Source organism: Astatotilapia calliptera, chromosome 12, assembly GCF_900246225.1.
Source record: "Astatotilapia calliptera chromosome 12, fAstCal1.2, whole genome shotgun sequence".
Lineage (NCBI taxonomy): Eukaryota > Metazoa > Chordata > Actinopteri > Cichliformes > Cichlidae > Astatotilapia > Astatotilapia calliptera.
This window is the reverse complement of record NC_039313.1, coordinates 13,326,646-13,353,430: the sequence shown is the minus strand read 5'-3', so window position 1 is coordinate 13,353,430 and position 26,785 is coordinate 13,326,646. Positions and strand designations below refer to the sequence as shown.

The window sequence follows — 26,785 nt, the reverse complement described above, 5'->3', positions numbered from 1 at the left end:
ATTACAAGTTTTTTTTTTAATTAAAAAAATAGTTTGAATTAAAGACATCCTAATCTATGAATATTTTATGTCTTGAAAAAATTAAAAGACATAATGAATTGTCTTTGATAATCACGTGCGTGCGCATGTGAACATACAGTAAGTTCACGGAATAAAAAAAGCACGACATAATCCCACCTATCAGCCGCTCCTATCCTATTATTTGCCTCTTTTCCTTGATATTATGTTGCTTTAGTTGTGATGATAGTTCTTTACTGTGTCGTTTTTCAACGTTTTCCTGACCTGTAGTTTTATATTCTGGTTATGAGCAGCAGTTGAATTTAAAACAGTATTTCTTTCACTTCACAAACTTTTAAACTCAAAAAGACAACATTGCTATTTAACAGTGTATTTAACGAGTTTCAACAGTGCTGCTCAAAACAATCTGAGGGTGAGTGGAATGTATCCTGTGTTTTAATTAATCACAGCCTTTGAGTGGGGACTTCTTTTGATGGAAGGTATTTGCAATTTTGGGTCATGTTGTTCTAGGTACTAAAGTGTCACAGAAATTCATCCAGGAATTTAGAATCTACTTTTAATCTAATCTCCAAAGACCCCTTTTTGGTTTTCTTTCATCTGGATCACGATGGGCCTGTGAGGTGTGACTACACGGTTGTTCACGATTAGTCTGTGATCAGCAGACAAAAAGCCTGTTGCTTCTTTGTCAGGAATGTGTATTTTTCCATTATTTTCTGTTTGATAATAAAAAGTTTCTGGCTCTGTGGACAATAAACCATGAATACTAATATTCCCTCTTTAATACTAGAGTTGACGTATGCTTAGCTATTGTGTAAATAAATTGTCTACTGATAGCATAAGACAGTATCTGCAGCCCATTCAGGTTGCACAAGTAGCTTAGCTCCTCCAGAATGTACATGGAGCCAGTGCATGGTGTTGGAAGAAAACTCGCTTTGTTTTCTAGCAGTTTCAGGAGAGTAGGACAGGGTTGTAGAACGGCATCAACCCAGCTCTTCAACAAAAGGTGACAAAATGACTTCTAATGTGCAGGTTCCTGACCAAACTGTCAGAAAAAGACTTCATGCAACACTCATGAAGTCCCAACATCCTTAGTGGGACCTGTGCTCACAGCCCAGCACCATGGACGTTGGCCGCCTGTTTTACCTAATTGAAGTCGTGGCTTCTGTCAGAACCAGACTCCATAAAGTCCTGTTTATGGAGCCATTGATTTTCTTGTGATGATCAAGTGTTCCTTAAGTTTTTTTTGAGCAGTGCAGTTCCATCAGTTAAACAGGTTTCTCATGCCCTTGTGCTGGATTTCTATCCACTGGGAACTACTTGGGTCATTGGCAGCTGCGTAAGCTTACTTTTCTTCTCATCTCGCTATTTATGGTCTCTTTTTCTTTTGTATAAAAGTTTGTCATAGCATCCAATCAGTTTGAGATAAATCTCAGGCACAACTCCACCATCTGCCGTAGCAGCAGATGTTGAAAAATATCATTAGCAGTATCAGCCAGTACTATCACTTCTAATATTCACCCTGCTGATGGCAGTGGAGACAGGATCATGGTCCTGTTGGTATTTTTTGCCTGACAGATAGGGGAAACGGAAAGACAGCTCAGTGCTTGTGGTGAGAAATATCAGCTCTGCACAGTCTGATAAGGTCAGCTATATACACTGGTATCTTGGGGACGATGTTTGTGGTCCATTCTGATGTCAGACTCTTTATCTTTGAGGTTTTTACTCAGATGGCCCGTCTATTTTTGTCAGTCACTATATTCTTGTAATATACATGTATATATTTTTTTCTTAGCTGCTTATCTTTTAATAACAATGAATAAATGTTTAATTCTTCAAATATGTTTCTTTGCTTAGTTAAAGATATTTTTGATCGCTCAGATATTGGTTCCTTAGTACGTGGGTGACTTTGCACATCTAACATTACCAACTGTTGCATATCATCAGAGAAACAATAGCATGAGCACGAATTCAGTTAGAATGCAGTGGGCTCTGAAAATTTGTATGGCTCAAGAATATGTGGCCAAAAAAGTAAACAAAGCAAAATTAACCTATTTTGCTTTTTTAGTGAAGCTTTTGTCATTTCAAATTAGTACATGCTGATGGAAGTTTTAGTGTGTATGAAGCTGAAGGAAACAATGACCTTGCATGCTCACAAGTGGTTGGAGGAATGTATGAGACTGTTGTTGGCAGAGCTGATTTCATCAATGGGTTTGGCAAGAATGTATACTATAGAGGACATCTTTATTGCCTCTAGAATCAGGAGTGGTTTTATGGAGCCAAAATGTACATCAGAGGGAGCGAGTCATTTATTTTCTAATTTTTAATATTACTGTACTTTATTATATGCATCAGCGCTTGTAAGTGAACAACGATGGACATAAGATTATTTACAAAAGAATAAGAACAGAGAAGACCTTAAATTGTCTTAGAAATGAACTTTTAAAGCAAGATTGGAATATTGTGTATGAACAAACAGAAGTTAATAAAGCTTACGAAGGATTTTTAAGAACATTTAACACATTACTTGATAAAAACTGCCCAGTAATTGAAATCAATAGGAAACACAACTATGCAGGAAGACCATGGATGACAAAAGCACTACAAAATGCCAGCAAAAAAAAGAATACCTTATATCGAGAATTCATAAAAAAGAGAACAATAGAAACTGAAATGAAGTATAAAACTTACAAAAATAAATTAACTAATATAATGAGATCCTGTAAAAGAGAGTATTACATTAAAAGGTTAGAACACAATAAAGATAACACAAGAGATATATGGAATGTATTAAACAGAATAATCAAAAATGAATCAAGGAATAATGATTACCCTGGGTACTTTATAGAAGGGACAAGAAGTATTAATAACATGGAGGAGATAGTAAATGGCTTTAATGAATTCTTCGTAAACATAGGGCCAAAACTGGCAGAAGAAATAAAGGTTGATGGAATAGAAAGGGACACTGGTGAAAATATTGAAAGGAATAGTAGCTCAATGTTTTTAAGAGCAGTGGAAGAGAAAGAGATTTATGACATGGTTAGAGGACTTAAGAACAAAACCAGTACAGACTGGAATGATATTGATATGGTAACGGTAAAGACAGTTATTGATGGTATCGTAAAACCATTAAAATATATATTCAACTTGTCGTTTCAAAAAGGAGTTTTTCCACAAAAAATGAAAGTTGCTAAAGTTATTCCCATTTACAAAACCGGTGAAAGACATCATTTTACAAACTATAGACCAGTGTCAATACTCTCCCAGTTCTCTAAGATACTGGAAAAACTCTTCATAAAAAGATTTGACAGTTTTGTGGAAAAATATGAATTAATGACAGATAGTCAGTATGGGTTCAGAAACAACAGATCAACAGCTTTGGCACTGATAGATTTAATGGAAAAGATAACGGAATGTATGGATAATAAGAGGTATGCGCTCGGAGTTTTCTTAGATCTAAAGAAGGCGTTTGATACTGTTAATCATGAAATTCTATTAAAAAAACTGGAAAAGTACGGGTTTAGGGGAGTGGTTTTGGAATGGTTAAAAAGCTATGTAGGGAATAGGCAACAATATGTACAAATAAATGAATATAAATCTAATTTGATGGATATAGCTTGTGGAGTACCTCAAGGTTCAGTACTGGGTCCAAAAATGTTTATTATGTACTTAAATGATATCTGCAGAGTATCGGAGATTTTAAAGTTTGTAATATTTGCAGATGACACAAATATACTGTGTGCAGGTGGGGAATTGCCACAGGTTTTGGAAATGATCACACAGGAATTAACGATATTAAAGAAGTGGTTTGATATAAATAAATTATCATTGAATCTAGATAAAACCAAATTTATGTTGTTTGGAAACCAAAAGAAAAACATCGAAGTAGAAATATGTGTTGACAATGTATATTTAGAAAGAGTAAATGAAATAAAATTTCTTGGGGTGATCATCGACCACAAGCTCTGTTGGAAGCCACACATTACTTATGTTCGGGGGAAATTGGCACGGGGCATTGCCGTCCTGGGAAAAGCAAAGCATATGTTGGATCAGAAAGCACTGCACATTTTATACTGTGCTTTACTACTGCCATATATGAGCTACTGTGTAGAGGTCTGGGGAAACACATACAAAAGTAACACACAAACAATAACTATAATACAGAAAAGGGCCATTAGATTAATAAATAATGTAGGGTACAGGGACCATACAAATGCACTCTTTGTCAAAATGCAAGCTATTAAATTCCAAGACTTGGCGAAGCTTAAAACAGCGCAAATAATGTATAAAGTCAGAAATAAATTGCTTCCCAAAGAAATCTGTAAATTGTTCATAGAAAGAGAAGGTGGGTATAACTTAAGAGGGAAATGGAATTTAAAAATACAAAGTGCTAGAACAACTTTAAGAACTATGTCAATCTCAATTGCAGGAGTTAAATTATGGAACAGTCTAACAGAAGAAATAAAAGACAGTCAAAACATAAAACAGTTTAAAGTAAAATATAAAAACCTAATTTTAAATAAGTATAAGAATGAAGAAAACGGGGTTAACCCAGGACGGTAATGTTGCTGGTAATGGTGTTGCGGTTCTTTTTTGGTTCTTTTTTTGTTTTGTTTTGGTTTGTTGTTTTTCCATAACTTGTGTATCTGCAAATATACACATTCTGTATTTTTCATATGAAAGAAACTATACTGTGGTGGGGGCTTGCTAATTTCTTGTTTTTGATTTATGTATGTTATGTTTTGTTTTACTTCATATGTTTATATGTTTCATATGTTGTTTGTTTAATTTAAGACAAAAAAAAATTAAATGAATGAGAGGTAAAACTTGAGGGGGTAGGGACAAATAAGTAAATACTTCAGCCTACTCCTTTTCAAACAAATAATGGAATGATATTTTGTAATGATTGTGAAGGCACATGTTTGAAATGTTTGAAATAAAAATGAACTGAACTGAACTGAACTGAACTAAAGGACTCATGGGATTATCAGTCAGCAAGGTGTAGTGGGCATCTGACTTTAAAGAAAAGGAAGTCTCAGCTGGAGAGTCAACTTTCTTGCCCCCCTTTCTTTTCTTTCCTGTCTTCCTTGTACTGCAGCTATTGATGTAAATGGCATTGTTAGCTCACTTGGGACAATAAGAGCAACATGTTTTTGCAATTTATTTTATTTATTTTTTTAAATTTTTGTCCATCAGTCTGAGATCCTTGAAAGGGTTTTCCCCTATCTCTTGATAAGTAAAATGTCAGTTATGTTTTCTACCATCGGTTAAAAGCATCTCTTTTTGGTGTATTACATCTCGTAGTGATTTTAACTCATATTCCAAGTTGATTGATGAATGTGTCCCTAGATATTGGGCACTCTGCTGTTCATTCTGCACATACGAGAATACCATTTTTATGCTGATGAAATTGTATTTGATGCATAGATGTCACTGGAATTAAAAGATACTTTTAAAGATATTCAGACCTGGATTTTAATATAAAATCCTTCTAAGCTCTTAAGAAGCAAAAATGTGAATCTGACTGAGAACCTGAGGAGACCATACACATGCAGTAGGAACTGAAACTGAAGATCTTGCTTAAAAATTCAGATTTTTTTTTTTGCCTTCACAATAGAGTAAACCCTCTATAAAAAATAATGCCACTATACTGCCAACACAGGATCTTTAGAGATGATATGTCTGTTAATGTTAGGTCGCTATCACTGTCATCTAGCAGGCAGTCTTTATCTTTAAGGCTTTTCTGCCTAAGCTCTGAGATCTTAAACATTTTTATTTCAGATGCAAGTAATAAACTTGTAATCACTGAAGAGGTTGGCCTTGAAGTGGAAAATACTAGAATAAAATACTAATACTGATCTCAAAGACGTCCTAAATAAATTCTTCCAAAATAGAGCTAACGACTAATTCAGAGTGATTCGGTTTTCAGTTTTTTCCTCCTCCTTTTTGTCATTTGTGCATTGAATATCCAGGATTATAAAGCTCTTAAAATTTTTATTATTGCTTGCTTTCTTTTCTTTTTTTTGTTTGTTTTTGTTTTTAAATAAGAGTTTAATAAGAGTTGGAGATGCAGCTCCTGCTTCCTACCTTTTAGTCCAGTATCTTGGATCTAAATGAAATGAGTTCCTAGAATGCTGCATGCATATATTTAGTGTAATACTGCTTTAAGTAACAAAGCTATGTGATTGTTTTATATCAGGTCGCCAGGTTGGTTCAGACAGCACATGCAGAGAAAAGCTGGAAAAGACCATCATTTTGTACACTAAAGTTGTGAGTTGACCCGTCTATTAATTTATGATGATATAAATGACTGCATTAGTTGTTCATGAATAGGTTGTGCATTCTGCCTCTGAGGCTGGCCTGTTATAGCTTCTTCTTTAAAATATTTAAATTTACCACTGTTTTTATGTATCTGTCCTTGTGTTCTGTCTACCCCTTCCTCTCACGTAGTTGTTGGATTTCCTGGAATACCATCCATGCGCATTTATACCGCTAATCCAGCGTTCCCTGGAGTTTGCTGTTACCTACGTGTTCACGCCTGCAGGAGAGGGAGTGACCTTTGAACGTTTTATTGTTCAGTGCATGAACCTCATCAAGATGATTGTAAAGAATGATGCCTACAAACCCGCCAAGAACATTGATGGTAAGTTGTGAGTGTCTCGGGGAAAGAGGAGTCTGAAGGGTTGGAGAATAACTGAAAAATATACGTGATAATACTAAAAATGAAAATGATGCTCTCTGTAGGTAATAAACATTTCATTTTAGGTTTGTGATTTAAAAGTCAGCAGAAATGCCACAAGCCCTTGAATACGCGTCACTGACAGCGAGTTTCAATAGCACAGGGCTATAACGCCATCGGTGTCACTGTACTTTATCGCAGCTCCATGTATTTTTTCTTTTCTTTTTTCTTTTCCCAAGCTGTCTGAGGTTTCTAGTGCTTCATTAGCAAATGGCACAGCAGTTGGCCTTTCTTGTGTCAGCTAGCATAATCTCTGGGGTTCCTTACTCGAGAACTTTCCCATTCTAACAATCCAAGGTTCTGGGTTTCATTCGAATATCTGACTGTGTTGTTGTGTCAGAGTTGGTCATGACTTCAGGTTTGCTTTCCTATAACAGAGAAGATAAATGAGGAAGTTAAAGGGCTGTTTAATTTTCTTCTTGTACTGTAACCTTAAATCATGCACAATTAATACAAAATAAAAAATGAGCAACAGAGCAGATTTTTTTTCTTTTTCTTTTTACCAGAAACACTATTAAAATGAATTATGATTTTGAAGTTAATGAGCAGACAGCAAAAATGAGTCACACTTGAGGATTACTTCAGCTGCTCATTGCCTAAAATTAAGAGATTTTGCCTTGCAGTCCTTATTTATATTTAGGAATCTTACGTACTAAATGTCTGTAGCAACACTACTGCTATAATACAATGTTTGTATTGTATTAAGTAACAATATTTTGAAGAAAAGTGTCTGTGTTTGTGATGACTTACGACTGAAATGTTGTCTTTTTCCTTTATTTATTGTTGTATTTCTCCATCCTTCAGACAGTAAACCAGAGAGCCTGGAAGCTCACAAAATCAAGACGGCATTCTTCACCCACCCCACACTGACAGAGATTGGACGTCGGCTTGTCTCACACTACTTCCTTCTCACAGAGGAAGAGCTAGCAATGTGGGAAGAGGACCCTGAGAGCTTTGGTAATATCACATCTACAAATATGCTCGCAAATTTGAACTTGTATGGATTTTGCAATGTCTGTTTTTTTTGTGTATTTTAAATTTTGATGTATTAGGGAGAATCTACAGCATTAGGTAAATGATTGCTACCATCATATGACCATATTATATTAATACCCTTCATCCATAAATTGGACAGTTTGCAGATTTAAAGCAATTTAAATCAATATTTTGTGATTTATAATACGTATTTTTGATTCTCCTTAAAACTGTCAATTGACATAATTTATAGGGTATAGCTCTTGGTGCGCGTTTGTAGTTATAGGCAGCATTTGAGATCTTGCTATATTTTCAAAACATCATAGTGTCCTCACAGGCTTTATGTAATGACACTGACCACTCAGACATAACACTTCATAAAGCTAAAACCACAAGGGCCCAGTGTGGGAGTTCAGTCTGTTGACATTTGAATCCAATTTTATAGTCAGTCAGAGCCACATATTAGAGTGTGTGTGAGAAAACACACTTGCAATTTCAGGGCTTTGTCATAATATATATGATGTTTCTGTTGTGCAGTGTCAGCCATCACCTCCTAATCAACATTTTCTAACAGATAATTATTTTTTGTAACTGTTTCAGCTGTGGAAGAGACAGGTGGTGACTCTTGGAAATACAGTCTGCGGGTAAGTATATTTTTATATGCATCTATATATATGTGCAGAGAAATTGTAAATTAATAGGGTAGCTGTGGCTCAGGAGGGTAGACCAGGTCATCCACTAATCAGAAGATCAGTGATTCAGTCCCCTCTACCAGTACGTTCATGAGCGTTTATGGATAGGTGAATGTTTTGCTTTGCTTTGAGTGCTCAGTTAGAATAGGAAAGTGCTATATGAGTACCAGTACTTTGAACTGTTACATATATAGCACACTGAGTTGGTATGGAAGAACAGTCTGTTCGATCTTATGCTCAAAAGAAGGAAATTAAATATTTGCCTCATCCTACAAAAAAATAAGCATTAGAGGAATTAATAAAGCAAAAATAAATCGATCCCCTGTGTTTTTGGGTAAAACTGAATGTCGAGAACAGACAGAAATCAATTATGTCTGTCTTTACGATCATAAAAATGTAGATTTAAATGATCATAACAGCCAGTTTCATTAAAGTTAATTGCAGCGGTATTGTTACATATTTCTATGTGTGCTGTATTTTCAGAAATGCTGTGCAGTTCTGTGGTGGTTGACTGTATACATGGCAGCATCATAAAACATTTAGTGGCGCCTGGAGTTTTAAAGGTTGTCATGAGTCTAGTTAGTTTTAGAGGCTGTTGCTGATGCATGACATAATCTTTTATCCATGGTCCTATTTCTTCTCTATCCCTCTCCTGTGTTGTGCCCCATTCCACTTACTTTCATCACTTCAGATGACAAATGTCTGCCCTGCTGTTTCTTTGAAGTACAGTAACACATTCTTTCAGTGAACTCTAAGCCTTGTACAAGTTTTTATGCATTTAAGGCATGCAGCAGCAGAAGAAAAGTGGCATTATGGTCTAAGAACTTATTAAACATCTAATTACTTCAGTTTTGAATTTTTCTAGAAAACAACAATTTTGTGAATTTCCATACCTTTTAATGCATCGGTGATTCTGATTTTTTTTTTTTTTGTTTAAAATGCAGCGCTATAAAACTGAATGCCTTAGAGGATGATTTTATTTATATACAGTGGGGCAAAAAAGTATTTAGTCAGCCACCGATTGTGCAAGTTCCCCCACCTAAAATGATGACAGAGGTCAGTAATTTGCACCAGAGGTACACTTCAACTGTGAGAGACAGAATGTGAAAAAAAAATCCATGAATCCACATGGTAGGATTTGTAAAGAATTTATTCGTAAATCAGGGTGGAAAATAAGTATTTGGTCAATAACACAAATACAACTCAATACTTTGTAACATAACCTTTGTTGGCAATAACAGAGGTCAAACGTTTACTATGGGTCTTTACCAGGTTTGCACACACAGTAGCTGGTATTTTGGCCCATTCCTCCATGCAGATCTTCTCGAGAGCAGTGATGTTTTGGGGCTGTCGCCGAGCAACACGGACTTTCAACTCCCGCCACAGATTTTCTATGGGGTTGAGGTCTGGAGACTGGCTAGGCCACTCCAGGACTTTCAAATGCTTCTTACGGAGCCACTCCTTTGTTGCCCGGGCGGTGTGTTTTGGATCATTGTCATGTTGGAAGACCCAGCCTCGTTTCATCTTCAAAGTTCTCACTGATGGAAGGAGGTTTTGGCTCAAAATCTCACGATACATGGCCCCATTCATTCTGTCCTTAACACGGATCAGTCGTCCTGTCCCCTTGGCAGAAAAACAGCCCCATAGCATGATCTTTCCACCCCCATGCTTCACAGTAGGTATGGTGTTCTTGGGATGCAACTCAGTATTCTCCTTCCTCCAAACACGACGAGTTGAGTTTATACCAAAAAGTTCTACTTTGGTTTCATCTGACCACATGACATTCTCCCAATCCTCTGCTGTATCATCCATGTGCTCTCTGGCAAACTTCAGACGGGCCTGGACATGCACTGGCTTCAGCAGCGGAACACGTCTGGCACTGCGGGATTTGATTCCCTGCCGTTGTAGTGTGTTACTGATGGTGACCTTTGTTACTTTGGTCCCAGCTCTCTGCAGGTCATTCACCAGGTCCCCCCGTGTGGTTCTGGGATCTTTGCTCACCGTTCTCATGATCATTTAGACCCCACGGGATGAGATCTTGCGTGGAGCCCCAGATCGAGGGAGATTATCAGTGGTCTTGTATGTCTTCCATTTTCTGATGATTGCTCCCACAGTTGATTTTTTCACACCAAGCTGCTTGCCTATTGTAGATTCACTCTTCCCAGTCTGGTGCAGGTCTACAATACTTTTCCTGGTGTCCTTCGAAAGCTCTTTGGTCTTGGCCATGGCGGAGTTTGGAGTCTGACTGTTTGAGGCTGTGGACAGGTGTCTTTTATACAGATGATGAGTTCAAACAGGTGCCATTCATACAGGTAACGAGTGGGGGACAGAAAAGCTTCTTACAGAAGACGTTACAGGTCTGTGAGAGCCAGAGATTTTCCTTGTTTGAGGTGACCAAATACTTATTTTCCACCCTGATTTACGAATAAATTCTTTACAAATCCTACCATGTGGATTCATGGATTTTTTTTTTTCACATTCTGTCTCTCACAGTTGAAGTGTACCTCTGGTGCAAATTACTGACCTCTGTCATTATTTGAGGTGGGGGAACTTGCACAATCGGTGGCTGACTAAATACTTTTTTGCCCCACTGTATGTTGGAATCTAGTAACTTCTGAATTCACACATCAATTCATACATGTGCATGGCAATTAATTATGAAGCTTTTCTGTTTTTGAGAGAAGTTTTAAAATTGCCACAGATACGCTCATAGCCTCAGGATCCACAAATGTATGCTGCAACTGCTGATTTACAATGGATTCATATGTAATTTAAAACTTTTGTTTTTTTAATGAACAAAAGAGTTTGCTGCTTTCCAAGTAGAACACTTACTTTTAAAAATTGTGCATGTAAATATAGGCTAAAATAAGCAACCACTAAGCTTAGTGGCAGACTTGTTCTTTTCTCAAAACGCATTTGAACAGCTTTTTAGCATATTGTGAACCTCAGGACGGATCGTTTCTGTATCAGTTAGAATCTGTTCTGTTTGTCCTATTCTCATGAAGCTGATTGAAGTACCGTGTAAGAGGACCGGTTATGCTACCAGTATATAAGCTCTCACTGATATTGTGGCAAATGGGCTGTTTTCACAAACGGCACAGACCATGACCTCTTTCTTACACCTTTTTAATATGCTTTTTCTAACCCAGTAAACTAATGAAGTTGTCTAGGCCGTTTCTTTATTGAGCATAAACACCCACAAAAATCTCCTAACAGTGTTATATTGATTGCATTTCTATTGAACTGGGAACACAATGTATTGTTTATTTATTTTTGTCGCACCTTTTTGTATGACTTTTGTTTTTGTCCTTATCAAATATTAATGCGATAGCTGCACTCCTCACCTTATCCCACCTCTAAATGCCCAGCAGAACCCAACGTGCTGTTGAGACTAAAGAATTGTGATCCTATAAAAAGTAACTGTAATGACTTGCGCTAAATGTGATGCTGCATGTGTTAATATTCTGTCAACTACCTGTCTCTATTTTTATTTGTTCTAACTTATTTCTGTATTTAGCCCTGCACAGAAGTACTGTTCCTGGATATCTTCCACAACTACAGCCAGACCCTGACACCAGTGCTGCTGGATATGGTTCAGAATCTCCAGGGTCAGTTTAAGCATTATACCTACAAATCACATAGTCTAATTTCATTCCAGTGAATTTTTAACACCTTGGCAATGAAAACTGTATAGGCAGGAGCCAGTCAATTGGACACATTTAGCTAAAAATAACACACTCATACATCTTTATAATGCATAAATAGATTCAGTTTATCATCATTTTAGAGGCTGTTTGTACAAATCATTTTGTAGCCTGATTGTGGTGAACAGTGGGTTTTTTTGGTTATTAACCTTAAAAAACTAAAACAAACAATAGAAAAGGCAAAAATGAAACAAACAACGTGCAACTTCTCCCATCAATATGTGACAATTCATATCCCAGGAGGTCCTTTTTAGGGGAAAAAAGTGCAAGTATCACAGAAACAAAACACAAACTTTAAGAATTTTTTTTTAACAATAATTTTTGTGCCAAGTAATCTTAATTTCAACTTTTTACAAAATAAGTGATTTTTTTTGCATAAGAAGTTATACTTGTGTAAAGACTGTGTTGAATACGTCTGTTCAGCTACAGTATATTCCCTTACTCATGCAGCTGTAAGTAGAGAAATTGGCCCTGAGTCACTAATATTTGCATATAAATTTTACTTAAAGTGTGGAAGAAAAAGTAAACACACAAAACTACCATCAGATTCATGGAATATTCTGGAGTTTGTTCTTACTGCACTGCTTATATTAGCGATTGGCTCACAATCTGCAACACCTCCATTTCTCTAGATAAAGAAACATTAACTTTGGAACGTTCTGTGCAGGAGAATTTCTGACAAAAAAAATAAAAAGATTAAAAAATAGTGCCAGAGAAGGTTCAACTGTCCACCGTGTTTCCTCTGAAATGACAATGGTAAAAATGGGAAAGAAAAAAGCAAGGCTCAGGCTCCAGTAACAGAGGAGATGAGTTCTGTATCCCCTGAGACATGCACTGTGGCTGATATTGAAGGCACAAAAAAAAAAAGGTTTGACATCAAAGTTTGTGCAGGGGGGGGGGGGCTACCAGGTAGACCAAAAGAGTATGAAGGGAGCAGGTGAAGGTATGGCTCATGTATCAGTCAAGATAAGAAACTCACTGCTGTAACTGAAACTAGAGTGACAAGTGATAAATGACATCATGAAGTGTTTTTAATAATTTTCATACATTTAACATAAGAATAAGATGAAGACAAAAAAACGTAATTCCCCTCAAAGGGCAAGGGCTATACTAAAATTTTTATAATCTTTATATTACAACATGATGTGGGCCTGTTATGGTATCTTTGTGACGTGATTGGGCATTGCATTGAAAAAATAAAATGTCTGTTGTAGAGCTTTCTCCGTGCCCTTTCATATGAATATTTATATTACTTGACATGGTTTTTTGTATCCCCACCCAAGTATCGGCAGTGTTTAGTGACAGCTTGGAGTTTATTGTGGGTGTTGAGTAGCCCGATGGCTGATGGGAAGAAGATATTTTTAGTCTTTATAATAATATAATAATAAATATTAATATTCTTACTTTTGACCAAATTTTAGGTGACATCAGTCTGGAAACCTAAATAAGTATATATTATTTGCTCATACACATGGTCTGAGGCAGTTTGCATAGTACAAACAAGTCTATTCACATCTGTTGATGAAACACAGATTTAGTTCAATATTTAAGCTTAACAGTCAGTATGAACTCTGCTATTGGCTGTCATTACGTCCACCTTTCTAAACTCTCGGTCATGTACACACGCAAATTTGGCACACTGCTCCTCATCTCATGGGGGTACTGGTGTGTAGCTCTTGTTCTGTTGCTGAATTGGTCGTGCTATTGCTCGCTTGGGTGGATTACAAGGTCCACTTCTGCCCTGTCTCTCGAGCTACTTTTCATTTTAAGTGTCAGAGTGGAAATTGGTTTTGCTGGAGCAAGGAAAACACCAGTTTGGGTAATTCTATGGTTGAAAGAAGACATCTATTGATTTTGAAACCTGAGTATACAACTAGAGAGCAAGAACAGCCCATCAAAATGGCTTAAGCAAGACCGATGTGACGTGCCTGTTTAATTTCCAGTTGTCAGTTACATACCTTACATACATTCCGCTGTCAAAGAGCAATACTGGGACAATAGATATGCTGCTATATTGCTAATGTTATTGATTCTGCCTTGTTACTGAAATTAAATCCAGTGTATATTTGTGTCTTTTCAGGCCCAACCAATGTGGAAGACTCTGTTCAGTTGCTAATGAAGGATGCAGGTCAGTCAAAAGCTCACGTACTTTTTACTCCATTGTAATTATTGCTCTGTCATGCTGGGAGTATCAGAGTTTGACTGTTCTAACACAAAAATCTTCCCCAACAAAAAAGACCAATTCCAAAGAGCTCTTAGCTGCCTATTGAGACGTCCCTCCCTTGTCAGTAGTAAAATATAAGATTGCTACTTTTGCACCACTCCACTGTCCATCTGTACATCATATCATTAGTCCTGGTTTTTCTCAAAATAAATGACAGAATATGTATCTAAAGTGTTAAACTCCTCTGAAACTGATCATAGACACCTAAATGATTATATTTCCCTTGTTTTTGCTGGTTTATGGTTTTGCTCTTTGTTTCACAAGTTGCCCCATATTCAGCCTTACATAATACAAGAGAATTAAAATAATGGAAAAAGTCTGTTTCTTTTTCCGTAAATCGGATCAGTCTCTCTTCGTTTTGTTTTTTTTTATCAGTCCTGTTCTCTGCTTTTTGCCATTTCAAAATTCATTACTTCTGAAGATAAATTATAAATAGTAACACTGGCAGTCCCAGGCTTCTACCTTTCTACCTTTAAAACCCGCCACCAGCCAAATGGCTGGTAGGCTTTTAGCTAAGCTTTAGCTTCAGGCAAGTGGAAGCTAAATTGGCTAGTCATTCATATGTAAATTGGGTTGTTACCTGGGAATTCTGGAGGGAGGGGAGTGGGGGTGTGTGGATGGGGGGGGGGGGGAGCTGCTAAAAGCGGTGAGCTTCCTTTTGTTTCATCTTGATGCATTCTTAATCATCCAGGGAAACAAATCTCCAAAAGTCACCAACTTGGAGTGTTTCAGTTTGCCATCTTAGGGAGAAATCAACACACATGGGTGTATGTCCTTTGTTGCTGAGATTTATTGATAAAAACAGTACAAAAAATCAACCATTTGTACACATTTTTACAAATAATTATAAAAAGTGAGTGAGTACATTTCAACATTTTCAGCAATCACTCACAATCCTGGCACTGCCATGGTATCTGTAGTCTGCATTTACCACATGTGTATCTGTTGCAGTGAACACATCGCACAGTGGCATGATTGTTCTTGCAATTGTGTTTGACCTGACACATGGCTCTTTTTCCAGGGCTCGGTGTGGAGGGTTGTGTCAAAGGCAACTGTTCTTTTCTTGCCTTCTTCGCAGCTACATGAGAGTGAGCTAACTCCCTTGCAAGCTCCACCAGGAAGTCCACCCGTCTTTCCTTCGTCCCGGAGCATGCTTGATACAGCACATGTGCATTCAGTGCTGCCATGTCAATCATGTTATAAAACACGGCAACTGGCCAGCGCCGTGTTCCTCTGCGGACAGTGTACTCCCGAACCATCTGGTCCATCTGGACCATCTGGGTTTTGTGCCTCGCCCCGCGCTGAAACACAAAAACGTGCTCCCCAGGATGGAAGCTGGCTCCAGCAGGTTTGTGAGGACCTCAGAGCTCAGCTTCAGGGCCTGCAGGGGGATGTCTGATCACAGCTACAGCTGCAGTTATTATATGATATAGCTGTTTACAACTAACATTTAAACTCTCCATTCCTTCAACCTCTGCTGCCACGCTGACGGCGTATGCGGCCAAACGGAAGAAGACAGTCTATATTCTTAGCAGCATGCACGGCGTGGTTCAGACTGATAACACTACCAAAAGGAAGCCAAACACTGTCACCCTTTACAACAAAACAAAGTGTGGCGTGGATGTGATGGACCAGATGGTTCGGGAGTACACTGTCCGCAGAGGAACACGGCGCTGGCCAGTTGCCGTGTTTTATAACATGATTGACATGGCAGCACTGAATGCACATGTGCTGTATCAAGCATGCTCCGGGACGAAGGAAAGACGGGTGGACTTCCTGGTGGAGCTTGCAAGGGAGTTAGCTCACTCTCATGTAGCTGCGAAGAAGGCAAGAAAAGAACAGTTGCCTTTGACACAACCCTCCACACCGAGCCCTGGAAAAAGAGCCATGTGTCAGGTCAAACACAATTGCAAGAACAATCATGCCACTGTGCGATGTGTTCACTGCAACAGATACACATGTGGTAAATGCAGACTACAGATACCATGGCAGTGCCAGGATTGTGAGTGATTGCTGAAAATGTTGAAATGTACTCACTCACTTTTTATAATTATTTGTAAAAATGTGTACAAATGGTTGATTTTTTGTACTGTTTTTATCAATAAATCTCAGCAACAAAGGACATACACCCATGTGTGTTGATTTCTCCCTAAGATGGCAAACTGAAACACTCCAAGTTGGTGACTTTTGGAGATTTGTTTCCCTGGATGATTAAGAATGCATCAAGATGAAACAAAAGGAAGCTCACCGCTTTTAGCAGCTCCCCCCCCCCCTCATCCACACACCCCCACTCCCCTCCCTCCAGAATTCCCAGGTAACAACCCAATTTACATATGAATGACTAGCCAATTTAGCTTCCACTTGCCTGAAGCTAAAGCTTAGCTAAAAGCCTACCAGCCATTTGGCTGCTCTCCGGGTTTTAAAGGTAGAAAAGCCAAATGGCTGGGCTCTGGGCCTTCCTAGTGGTAACAGCCACTATTTCTTGTATTGTGTGTTCTTTTATCCCTTTTTATATTATATTATATTCTCATTCTGTCACTCTTTTTCTAATCATCTTTTATTTTATTCTTTTATTGCACTCTTCTTCATTTTAATAATAATAATAATAATAATGGATACTTTATTGATCCCCATGGGGAAATTACTTGTTTTTCTCTGCATTTGACCCATTCACTCAGTGAAGCAGTGGGCAGCCACTAAGCAGGCGCCCGGGGAGCAGTGTGTAGGGACGGTACCTTGCTCAGGGGTACCTCAGGGTAGCCGTTCAGTGGATTCGAACCCCCGACCTTCCGATCATGGGGTGACCACTTTACCTACTGAGCCATCCCTGCCCTTTAGTCACCATTACACCAATTTCTGCCTGAAGCATAACCTATAGTATCATTATTATAATGTCTATGTTTCTATAACATGTACTCTTTTTTTGTTTTGTTGTTTTGTATGTTAATATTTGCCTGCATATTTGAAGCATATTCAGCCTACTGTTAGCAGAATGAAAGCTTCACAACAAGCATTAATTTGTTGGAAACCACAGCTACATTCCAGTAACCCCAAATGACTCTACACCGGCATTTATCTGACATGTTTTACCTTACCAGTTTTCAAGTTTGCTAATAACATCTCAAGCTTGGTCAAGGCCGGCAGAGCCTGACTGGCTCTTAGCTCTGTAGCTTTAGCTTTAGCCATTTTGCTTTTATTCGCTTCTTTAAAATGTCCATGTTAAGTTGGATGAAGTTACATTTTTGTGATGGTCCCCTGCAGTTTAATTTATCAAATTTTGCGTTTTCACTTGCGTCAAAGAGCCTCAAGAGCTGTTTGTCTGTGCTGCTGTGCATGTGTTGCACAAGCATTTAACCAATGGTTAAATGAAAAGGTTCTTGTAGGGCATAGGTGTCAAACTCTGGCCCGCGGGCCAAATTTGGCCCGCTGCCTAATTACATTTGGCCTGCGAAGCCATACCAAATGACTATTAGAGCTGGCCTACTGGTATTATACAGCTAATATATATATTGTTTAGTATTAAGCTTTGCTTGTTCCATATTCAGTTTTTCAGCAAAACGTGTTCGAGTCTATAAGAAAAGATTCATTCTTAAATCTGGAGGAAGATTTTTTTTTTCAATAAATATTAATGTTAGCCCGCGACTTTGTTCCAGATTTGAATTTTGGCCCACTGTGTATTTGAGTTTGACACCCCTGTTGTAGGGGAAACATGTCAGTCGTATTGTGAATATTGTAACCAGTGTAACTTTTTTCTCTGCAGTATACAATGCAGTGGGATTAGCAGCTTATGAACTGTTTGACAATGTGGACTTTGACCAGTGGTTCAAGAATCAGCTTCTTGGAGAGTTGCAAGTCAGCCATCACAGGTATTCTTTTTGTCTTCTCTAAATATTCTATTTTTAATTGTTTCTTCTTTTTTTTTTAAAAAAAATTAATTTTAATATTAAAGCACGCACTAATGAAAAAAAAAAGCCAGATCTAACTAAATTAGAAAAGGTTGACCACTTGACTGTGAAATGAGTTTTTGGAATTTCACTCTAATTATTACTGGTTAGATAACATTAAACAATAAAATTATTTTTTGGCCTAAATCACTAATGGCCACACAGAGGTAAATATACCACATCTAAGTAATTTATTAGCCTTCTGTAAGGATTTTATTTTTGTATGACATGGTTACTGAATTATTAAAAGGAATGTTGTTATTATTATTATTATTATTATTAATTTATATTTTGGGGGGGCTCGGAGGGGGGATACTTACCTTTTTTGAACATGTCTCATTTGACCACATCGGTCTCATTCAGGGTTGAAATGATAATAGTGAAGCAGCTTAGCAGTTCTTTTGTAATCGGTGTTTTACTGTATGCAAGCTCAGTTTCAATGTCTGTTATGTTGCATATTTAACACTCCTTCCAGTGTACTCAAGTTAATTGACTATTAACCTCTCCAGCTTTCTCACAGCCTGTAGCACATTGAATGCATACAAAAAAGCTCATAAGTAACAAATACTTGGGGTGTTTTTTCCATCATGGTTATGTTAAAAAATACTGCTAGTTTTCACATCACTTTACAAGCAGCAGACAAATGCGGACATCAGCAGCACTCAATAGAAAAACTTTGTTTAAACTGTGAAAGAACTCTTTAAGGGCTCTACAGGCAGTCAGCTAAAGTTACAATGAGTTGCTACATGGATGGATTTAAAAGGTGTTAGAAAAGGGAGACACTGACCAGAGGTGAGATGGTGTGGAGATGAAGGACAATGGAAGTGCCACACACACACACACACACACACACACACACACACACACACACGAAACACAATCAAAGCAGCACTCAGAAGGTTGGTCACCGAGGGTTGCATGGTATTTGATGTCGCACTGATTCTTCCTCCAGGCTATGCAAGTGCAGATAACCCCTCCACTTTTACCTGGGGTTTAATCTCTTTTTAAAGCTTAATCCAGTCTATAAAGAAACAATACAGAATGCAGTTTTACTCTAAGGGAGGGTTTTAAATTTTGAGACTCCTGGGAAAAACACTGAAGATGATTAAAAAACAAACAAACCCAAAACCCATTATGTAGTCAAATGCCAGCTCTCAATTTTTCTCAATTTTTTGTGCACTCATGCAAATACACACATTAATGGTGTTAGTCGAAGACTATTTGAATTACTGCACCAACCAGAAAACACACAGGTTGCATCTTAACAAAGATTACAGTTCATCATCTGACCAAATGTGAAATATCATCAAAATTCTTACATTTTATTTATTGATGATTATAAAATAATTATGCACAAGATTCTGTCAAAGAACGTTAGACCTCTGACCTTTTGGGCATGGCATGAGTTTTACCTGATAGACTCTGTGTCATATTTGATCACAATTGGCATATAAATTCTTGAGTTGTGGTCCAAAACATTTTTTGCAAGGCCACAGTGGCCATCTTTTAATCCACTTGAATGTTTCTTCCAAATTTTAAGAATTTTATCCATGGCCGTCCCAATAAAGGGTGTGGATAAAATTAATGGAGCTAGAGAGCGATAGGGGCGAAAGAGAGGCACAACTTGAATCTGAAAACTCAGTGCCTGAAGCTACGGCTGTTGCTAGTGTAGAGGCATTAAAATTGATGCAAGTGACAAATTGAAATTAAAACTGCAAAGTAGAACAGTAATTAGAAACCAGTAAGAAATTCCCTTTCGGCTAAAACTCTGGAAACATGTCATATGCGGTGCTCCTCAGTTGCTGGGAAGTGGTGAAGCAATGAGTCTCGGAGTTCTTTTTGCACTACTGTGTGAATGCACAATCAAAGCAGTAGACACTGCAGTATGGCTACTCAAAGAAGCATGACACTCAATGTGTGTCATAAATTTTACAAAATGTGTCTTTGTATTTGTTTTTAAAATAAAATACTTTCAATGTTTCATGATGATGGTGAAAGAGTGGCACACAGTGGAACAGCCTGTTCATTGCTTACAATATAAAATTCATTATTGTCTTTTATCTTCTCAGTAAAAATGTGATCATAAAAAGACACTGGCCTTATCAATCAGTCAGTCAATATTCCGACTCGTGGTCCACCAAAACAAAGCAAGTCATATAAAACATATCCTTGAGCTGTACTCGGATTCAGCAAAGCCAAGGTTAGTTACATCCAGGACAGCAGATAAACTTTTCAACTCTCATTGATTTCTCTGTTGTGGTGTGCAAATGAAGCTGTGTTGCTGTCACATGGTTCCCACAGTACTTTGATGGGGCTTCTGAAGTTGGGAATGTGTATTCATCATGGATGGTTTAAAAAGGGACATGCTTGATGATCTCCCTTGGTGTGTGGAGTTTTTCTCTGTAGCAGTCAGAGGTTTCTGTTTTCAAGTGCTCATGCATGACTGCCTACATCTGTTAAAGGACTTCATCTTCGTGATGCTTGTCTTTACACTGTCAGTATATTATCTTGTTTTTCAAGTTGCAATGTAGTATTTATTTCTCAGCTCTCAGTGGGGTGTACTACAAATAAGAATACACTTGTGTAATGTTACTGCAATTAACTTGCTGTTTGTAACCTGCCTTATCACAGCCCGCTAACCCCCCTCCCACACACGTATGCACACGTTCCTGCCTAGTTGATCTAAAGCCACCTGATGTTAAAGCTGTATATTCAGAACACTTTATTATGACTGCAATCCAAACACTTTAAACTTCCAAATATGTGTGATCCGCAGGTTTTTTGATATACAGTGGATCTGAACTACTCATTTTATATAGTGTATCTATATATGCACTCCGTGGCTATAAAGTTGAAAGTCGCTGTTCCATACAGTAAAGGCCCACATTTGAAAGAGTTGTCACCCTTGTGGCACTTACTGAACCACAGAGCCGTCGTGCTCTTGGTATCAAAGCTAACCAAGCAAACATTAGTGCTTTGCACAGCTCCCCAAGGTTTATAAGTGGAAGTTCTTTTTTTACTGATGCTGCTTTGAAGTTCACCCCAAAGGTGTGTAGGTGGATTTGATACTGCTGAATTGTGGGGTCCAGATCATGAAGTGTTCTATTGTAGACTTGTAATTACTTGTAGTGGCCTGTGCCACCTGACTTATCTCTGCTTTGTTCAACTTTCTGTGATTTGTGACATTTTTGAACGTATCACACCTTTAAAATGTTCTAATAGTCCTTTCTGTTAAAGAACTGTATTGCTACAATTTTTGATGTGATTATTACTATATTTAATACTTGATATTGTTACTAATTACATGTTTGTGCTTATGGAAATGATAATAATCACTTTATTTGCTAAACTAAGGGGTTTTTCCTCCTAGTGACCGAGTATACAAAAACAAGCAATTAAAGTCTAAGGTTCTTAGATCATCTTCTGTTCTGATTTCCATGCAGGTTTACACTATTGTGTAGTATACCATTTTTCTTCCCTGAATAGCAACACCTAGCCAGTTGAGCAAAGTTTTTCCATCACTGTCATATTTCTGTGTTTTTCATGCCACTTAGAACTAGGGCTGGCACAAACGATTATTCTGATAGTCGACTAGTCACCGATTATTTTTGCGATTAGTCGACTAATCAGATCATGCATCCATTGGACGTAAAACGTACAGCTTATTGCACCAGCATGCATCAGCTCTTATATAACTATCATTAGCTTACAGCTTTAAGTGTTTAAGGTATGTGCTAACTAAAAATGAAGACAAGATGATAGTTTATTAAATTTTAATGAAATTTGCAGATTGTTTCGGTGAAGTTTAATAAACTCCTTGCTATCTAAAATATAACAGGACACCGGAGTATATTCTCGAGCATCTCACACTTCTGATAATCAGTTGTCTGCTTGACGTTTATTCGGCTGTGTAAAAACGATAACTTTAATCTCAGAAAATCCTACAAAGCTTCAAATGACGCGTCGACTATTAAATTAATTGTCGACGTAATCGTGACTAGTCGACTAATCGTGGCAGCCCTACTTAGAACTCACTTTTTCATTTTAGTAGCTTCATACACTTTATTTGGTGTAAAGTAATTAGACGGGGAAAGGGACTCGTTAGGAAATAGAGGGTTTGGTTTCACCGAACTGTGTTGCAGTTCATCTTATGAATGCTTGGGCGAAACTTTAACCAGCCATAACATGTACTTGCTCAATTTTAATCAGCATGCTTGACCTAACCTAAACATCTAAAAACTTTAAAATGTAGCCATTTATTTAAGCGGGGGCCTTACATCTTGTGATAATTTGAGTATGTAAAGAGATTAGGGCAGTATATACACACACACACACACACACACACACACACACACACACACACACACACACACACACACACACACACACACACACACACACACACACACACACCAGCCACTACTAGCAACAAATAAAGCACAGCATCAGAATAGCTAAAATAGCTCTCTAACTTGGCAGTGTCAGTAGGAAGAAAGAAGCAGAGGGGACAATACCTGTTTGGTATTTGCAGACGTCACATTCAAAGCAGGTTTTCTGGCTGACACACTTGCTCGATGCACATTTGTCACTGTTACCAGAACATTCCCAGATGCTGCACTGTCTGCCTTCCTTGGCCCTTTGGGTATTCACGGTTGGAGTGTTTAATATGGCGTACATATTGTGATCTCACATTTTCACACATAATAGAATCCCAGAGATCCACAGTAATATGTTCAGGTGACAGGTATAATTGTTATTAATGCAAGAAAAACCCGTTTCTTGCAAATAACATTATCATTGCAATAGCTGAATCAATGTCTTTGGCAAAGTCCTTTCACTCACAGGATTTTCTGTTTCCTGCTTGGATACAGTTTCTGTGCCACTTATCATCTTGAGTTGTTTCTTTAGGGTTGAATATATTCTTTAGATCAGAAATCTGCCAAACTTTTTTTTCCATTTTAAAACAAATCAGCATTTCAGGGCTGTGGGTCCCTAACCGTTTAGCAAAGTGTTGCCTAAGAATGCAAACTTAAAGTCTACAGTTCATGGTGTTTACAACTGAGATCTGAGTTACTTACAAGACTTAAAAACAACTTGAATATAATTTGCATTCAAATGATATTTGATTGTGAATTGTGATGGCTGTATTAAAGACAAATCACCCTCCATCTAATGCTTCTGAGCCGCTCATCCAGTAGAAGCTATGTACAGTGGGGCAAAAAAGTATTTAGTCAGCCACCGATTGTGCAAGTTCCCCCACCTAAAATGATGACAGAGGTCAGTAATTTGCACCAGAGGTACACTTCAACTGTGAGAGACAGAATGTGAAAAAAAAATCCATGAATCCACATGGTAGGATTTGTAAAGAATTTATTCGTAAATCAGGGTGGAAAATAAGTATTTGGTCAATAACACAAATACAACTCAATACTTTGTAACATAACCTTTGTTGGCAATAACAGAGGTCAAACGTTTACTATAGGTCTTTACCAGGTTTGCACACACAGTAGCTGGTATTTTGGCCCATTCCTCCATGCAGATCTTCTCGAGAGCAGTGATGTTTTGGGGCTGTCGCCGAGCAACACGGACTTTCAACTCCCGCCACAGATTTTCTATGGGGTTGAGGTCTGGAGACTGGCTAGGCCACTCCAGGACTTTCAAATGCTTCTTACGGAGCCACTCCTTTGTTGCCCGGGCGGTGTGTTTTGGATCATTGTCATGTTGGAAGACCCAGCCTCGTTTCATCTTCAAAGTTCTCACTGATGGAAGGAGGTTTTGGCTCAAAATCTCACGATACATGGCCCCATTCATTCTGTCCTTAACACGGATCAGTCGTCCTGTCCCCTTGGCAGAAAAACAGCCCCATAGCATGATGTTTCCACCCCCATGCTTCACAGTAGGTATGGTGTTCTTGGGATGCAACTCAGTATTCTTCTTCCTCCAAACACGACGAGTTGAGTTTATACCAAAAAGTTCTACTTTGGTTTCATCTGACCACATGACATTCTCCCAATCCTCTGCTGTATCATCCATGTGCTCTCTGGCAAACTTCAGACGGGCCTGGACATGCACTGGCTTCAGCAGCGGAACACGTCTGGCACTGCGGGATTTGATTCCCTGCCGTTGTAGTGTGTTACTGATGGTGACCTTTGTTACTTTGGTCCCAGCTCTCTGCAGGTCATTCACCAGGTCCCCCCGTGTGGTTCTGGGATCTTTGCTCACCGTTCTCATGATCATTTTGACCCCACGGGATGAGATCTTGCGTGGAGCCCCAGATCGTGGGAGATTATCAGTGGTCTTGTATGTCTTCCATTTTCTGATGATTGCTCCCACAGTTGATTTTTTCACACCAAGCTGCTTGCCTATTGTAGATTCACTCTTCCCAGTCTGGTGCAGGTCTACAATACTTTTCCTGGTGTCCTTCGAAAGCTCTTTGGTCTTGGCCATGGTGGAGTTTGGAGTCTGACTGTTTGAGGCTGTGGACAGGTGTCTTTTATACAGATGATGAGTTCAAACAGGTGCCATTCATACAGGTAACGAGTGGGGGACAGAAAAGCTTCTTACAGAAGACGTTAAAGGTCTGTGAGAGCCAGAGATTTTCCTTGTTTGAGGTGACCAAATACTTATTTTCCACCCTGATTTACGAATAAATTCTTTACAAATCCTACCATGTGAATTCATGGATTTTTCTTTCACATTCTGTCTCTCACAGTTGACGTGTACCTCTGGTGCAAATTACTGACCTCTGTCATCATTTTAAGTGGGGGAACTTGCACAATCGGTGGCTGACTAAATACTTTTTTGCCCCACTGTAGATGTTTATTTGCTAGCTTGCGTTTTTTTTTTTTTTTTTTTTTAATGTATTTTTTCTTACAAGGCCCTTGCACCTCTTGCAGTTTGCAGGTTTCATGATAAGTTTAGGCCCTGGATAAGTCTGCTTGTATCACTTGGTGTGAAGTAGTAACAGTGCATGTATTCGCACCCAAATCTGTCAGCAAAGCTGCTGTGTGTGGCTTACACCTATGGCTGAGCCTCAGGCAGCCAGTGAGTTGTTTGTCAGTATTTGGCATAATGACTACACAGATGCACATTGTGTACAGTCACCCTCATGAGAAACAGTACTTTAATTTTTAACTTGCTGTCACTATTTTCCTCCCTTTTCTGCCTAAGCCAAAACAGCTGTCTTACCTGTGACGGGACAGCGTGCCTGACAAGAACAGAGGAGATAGTGAGGCATCTTGAAGCTCATACATATTCAGAACTAACACATGACTTGTATTTGGACATAGCTGAGAGCTTTTTTTTTTTGTGTTATTTACTTGGACTAGCCTAAAAAACACCTTTTGTTGTAACCTAAACAGATATGGTTTGTGTTCAATTATTTTGCTTCCAGGCTTTGCCAGCATAGAAGGCTGTGAAACACTTTGGCACTTTGACATTCCCTTTGTTGCTTGATGTGTCTGTCTGGAGTAAAAATCATCTGTTGGTTAGCCAAGAGACTTTTCAAAGTTGTTACCTTTTAAGTCTTGGTGTTCTCTTATTGCTAGTTTTAGACACATTGGGTTGATTTTTGTTAGGTTTGTATCACAAGCACGTTGTGATACAAACACGTTGACATGGGGTCAAGTCTTGGGGAAAACAAGCACTCACAAAACTGGGCTTATTATGAAGTCCAGATCAAAAGTTTAAGACCACTTGAAAAATGGCAAAAAAAATAAATAAATAAAAAAAAAATCACATTTTGCATGGTTGGATCTTAACAAGGTTGCAAGTAGAGCTTCAACATGTGACAAGAAGAAATGGGAGGGAGACAAAACATTTGTTTGAGCATGCAATTAATTGAAAACCAGGCTTAAACTGAAACAGGCTGATCAAAAGTTTATGACCACATGCTTTTAAAAGGTCAAATCTGTGCAAAAAAGTGGATTTATTGTTACCTTCTGTCAGGTAGTCACAGTGTCATGACATTCTGATGGCAAAGGCAAAACCCCCCAAAACTTTTCCATTTTGAACATGGTTGGGTTGTTGAACTGCATAAGCAGGATCTCTCACAGCGCACCATTGCTGCTGAGGTGGGACGCAGCAAGGCAGTCATTTGGAATTTCTTAAATGATCCTGAGGGTTATGAAAAGTCAAGTGGAAGACCCAAAAATTTTAACCAGCACTGAGCCGGAGGATCCAGTTGGCTGTCTGTCAAGACACTGAGACGATCCAACTCCAATTCCTGGAAGTTTGATTTCTGTTTTTTTTTTTTTTTTTTTTTTTTTTTAAAGCATTCACTCACTTCCATTTCTCCTAGTTACATGTTGAAGTTCTGCTTGGGAAGTTGTTAAGATCCAACCATGCGAAATGTGATTTTTATGTTTTGTGTGTGTGTGTGTGCCATTTTTCAAGTAGTCTTGAACTGATTGGGCCTGTATTGGGGTTCCATTTTTATCCCTCAACTGTGAAGTCTTGTGCTATCACAGGCAGTTTGGACACCCAACTTTGTG

At 38.3% G+C, this 26,785-nt stretch overlaps 1 protein-coding gene across 1 annotated transcript in view; it reads left to right on the top strand.

The window, feature by feature from the left end:
• ipo11 (importin 11) overlaps positions 1 to 26,785 on the top strand; it is a 135,600-nt gene that overhangs the window by 35,684 nt on the left and 73,131 nt on the right. The window contains exons 9-15 of the mRNA XM_026188417.1: positions 6,215 to 6,285; positions 6,466 to 6,658; positions 7,559 to 7,711; positions 8,330 to 8,373; positions 11,939 to 12,029; positions 14,206 to 14,253; positions 18,110 to 18,215. Coding sequence (XP_026044202.1) covers positions 6,215 to 6,285; positions 6,466 to 6,658; positions 7,559 to 7,711; positions 8,330 to 8,373; positions 11,939 to 12,029; positions 14,206 to 14,253; positions 18,110 to 18,215 — 706 coding nt within the window. The remainder of the gene's footprint in view (positions 1 to 6,214; positions 6,286 to 6,465; positions 6,659 to 7,558; positions 7,712 to 8,329; positions 8,374 to 11,938; positions 12,030 to 14,205; positions 14,254 to 18,109; positions 18,216 to 26,785) is intronic.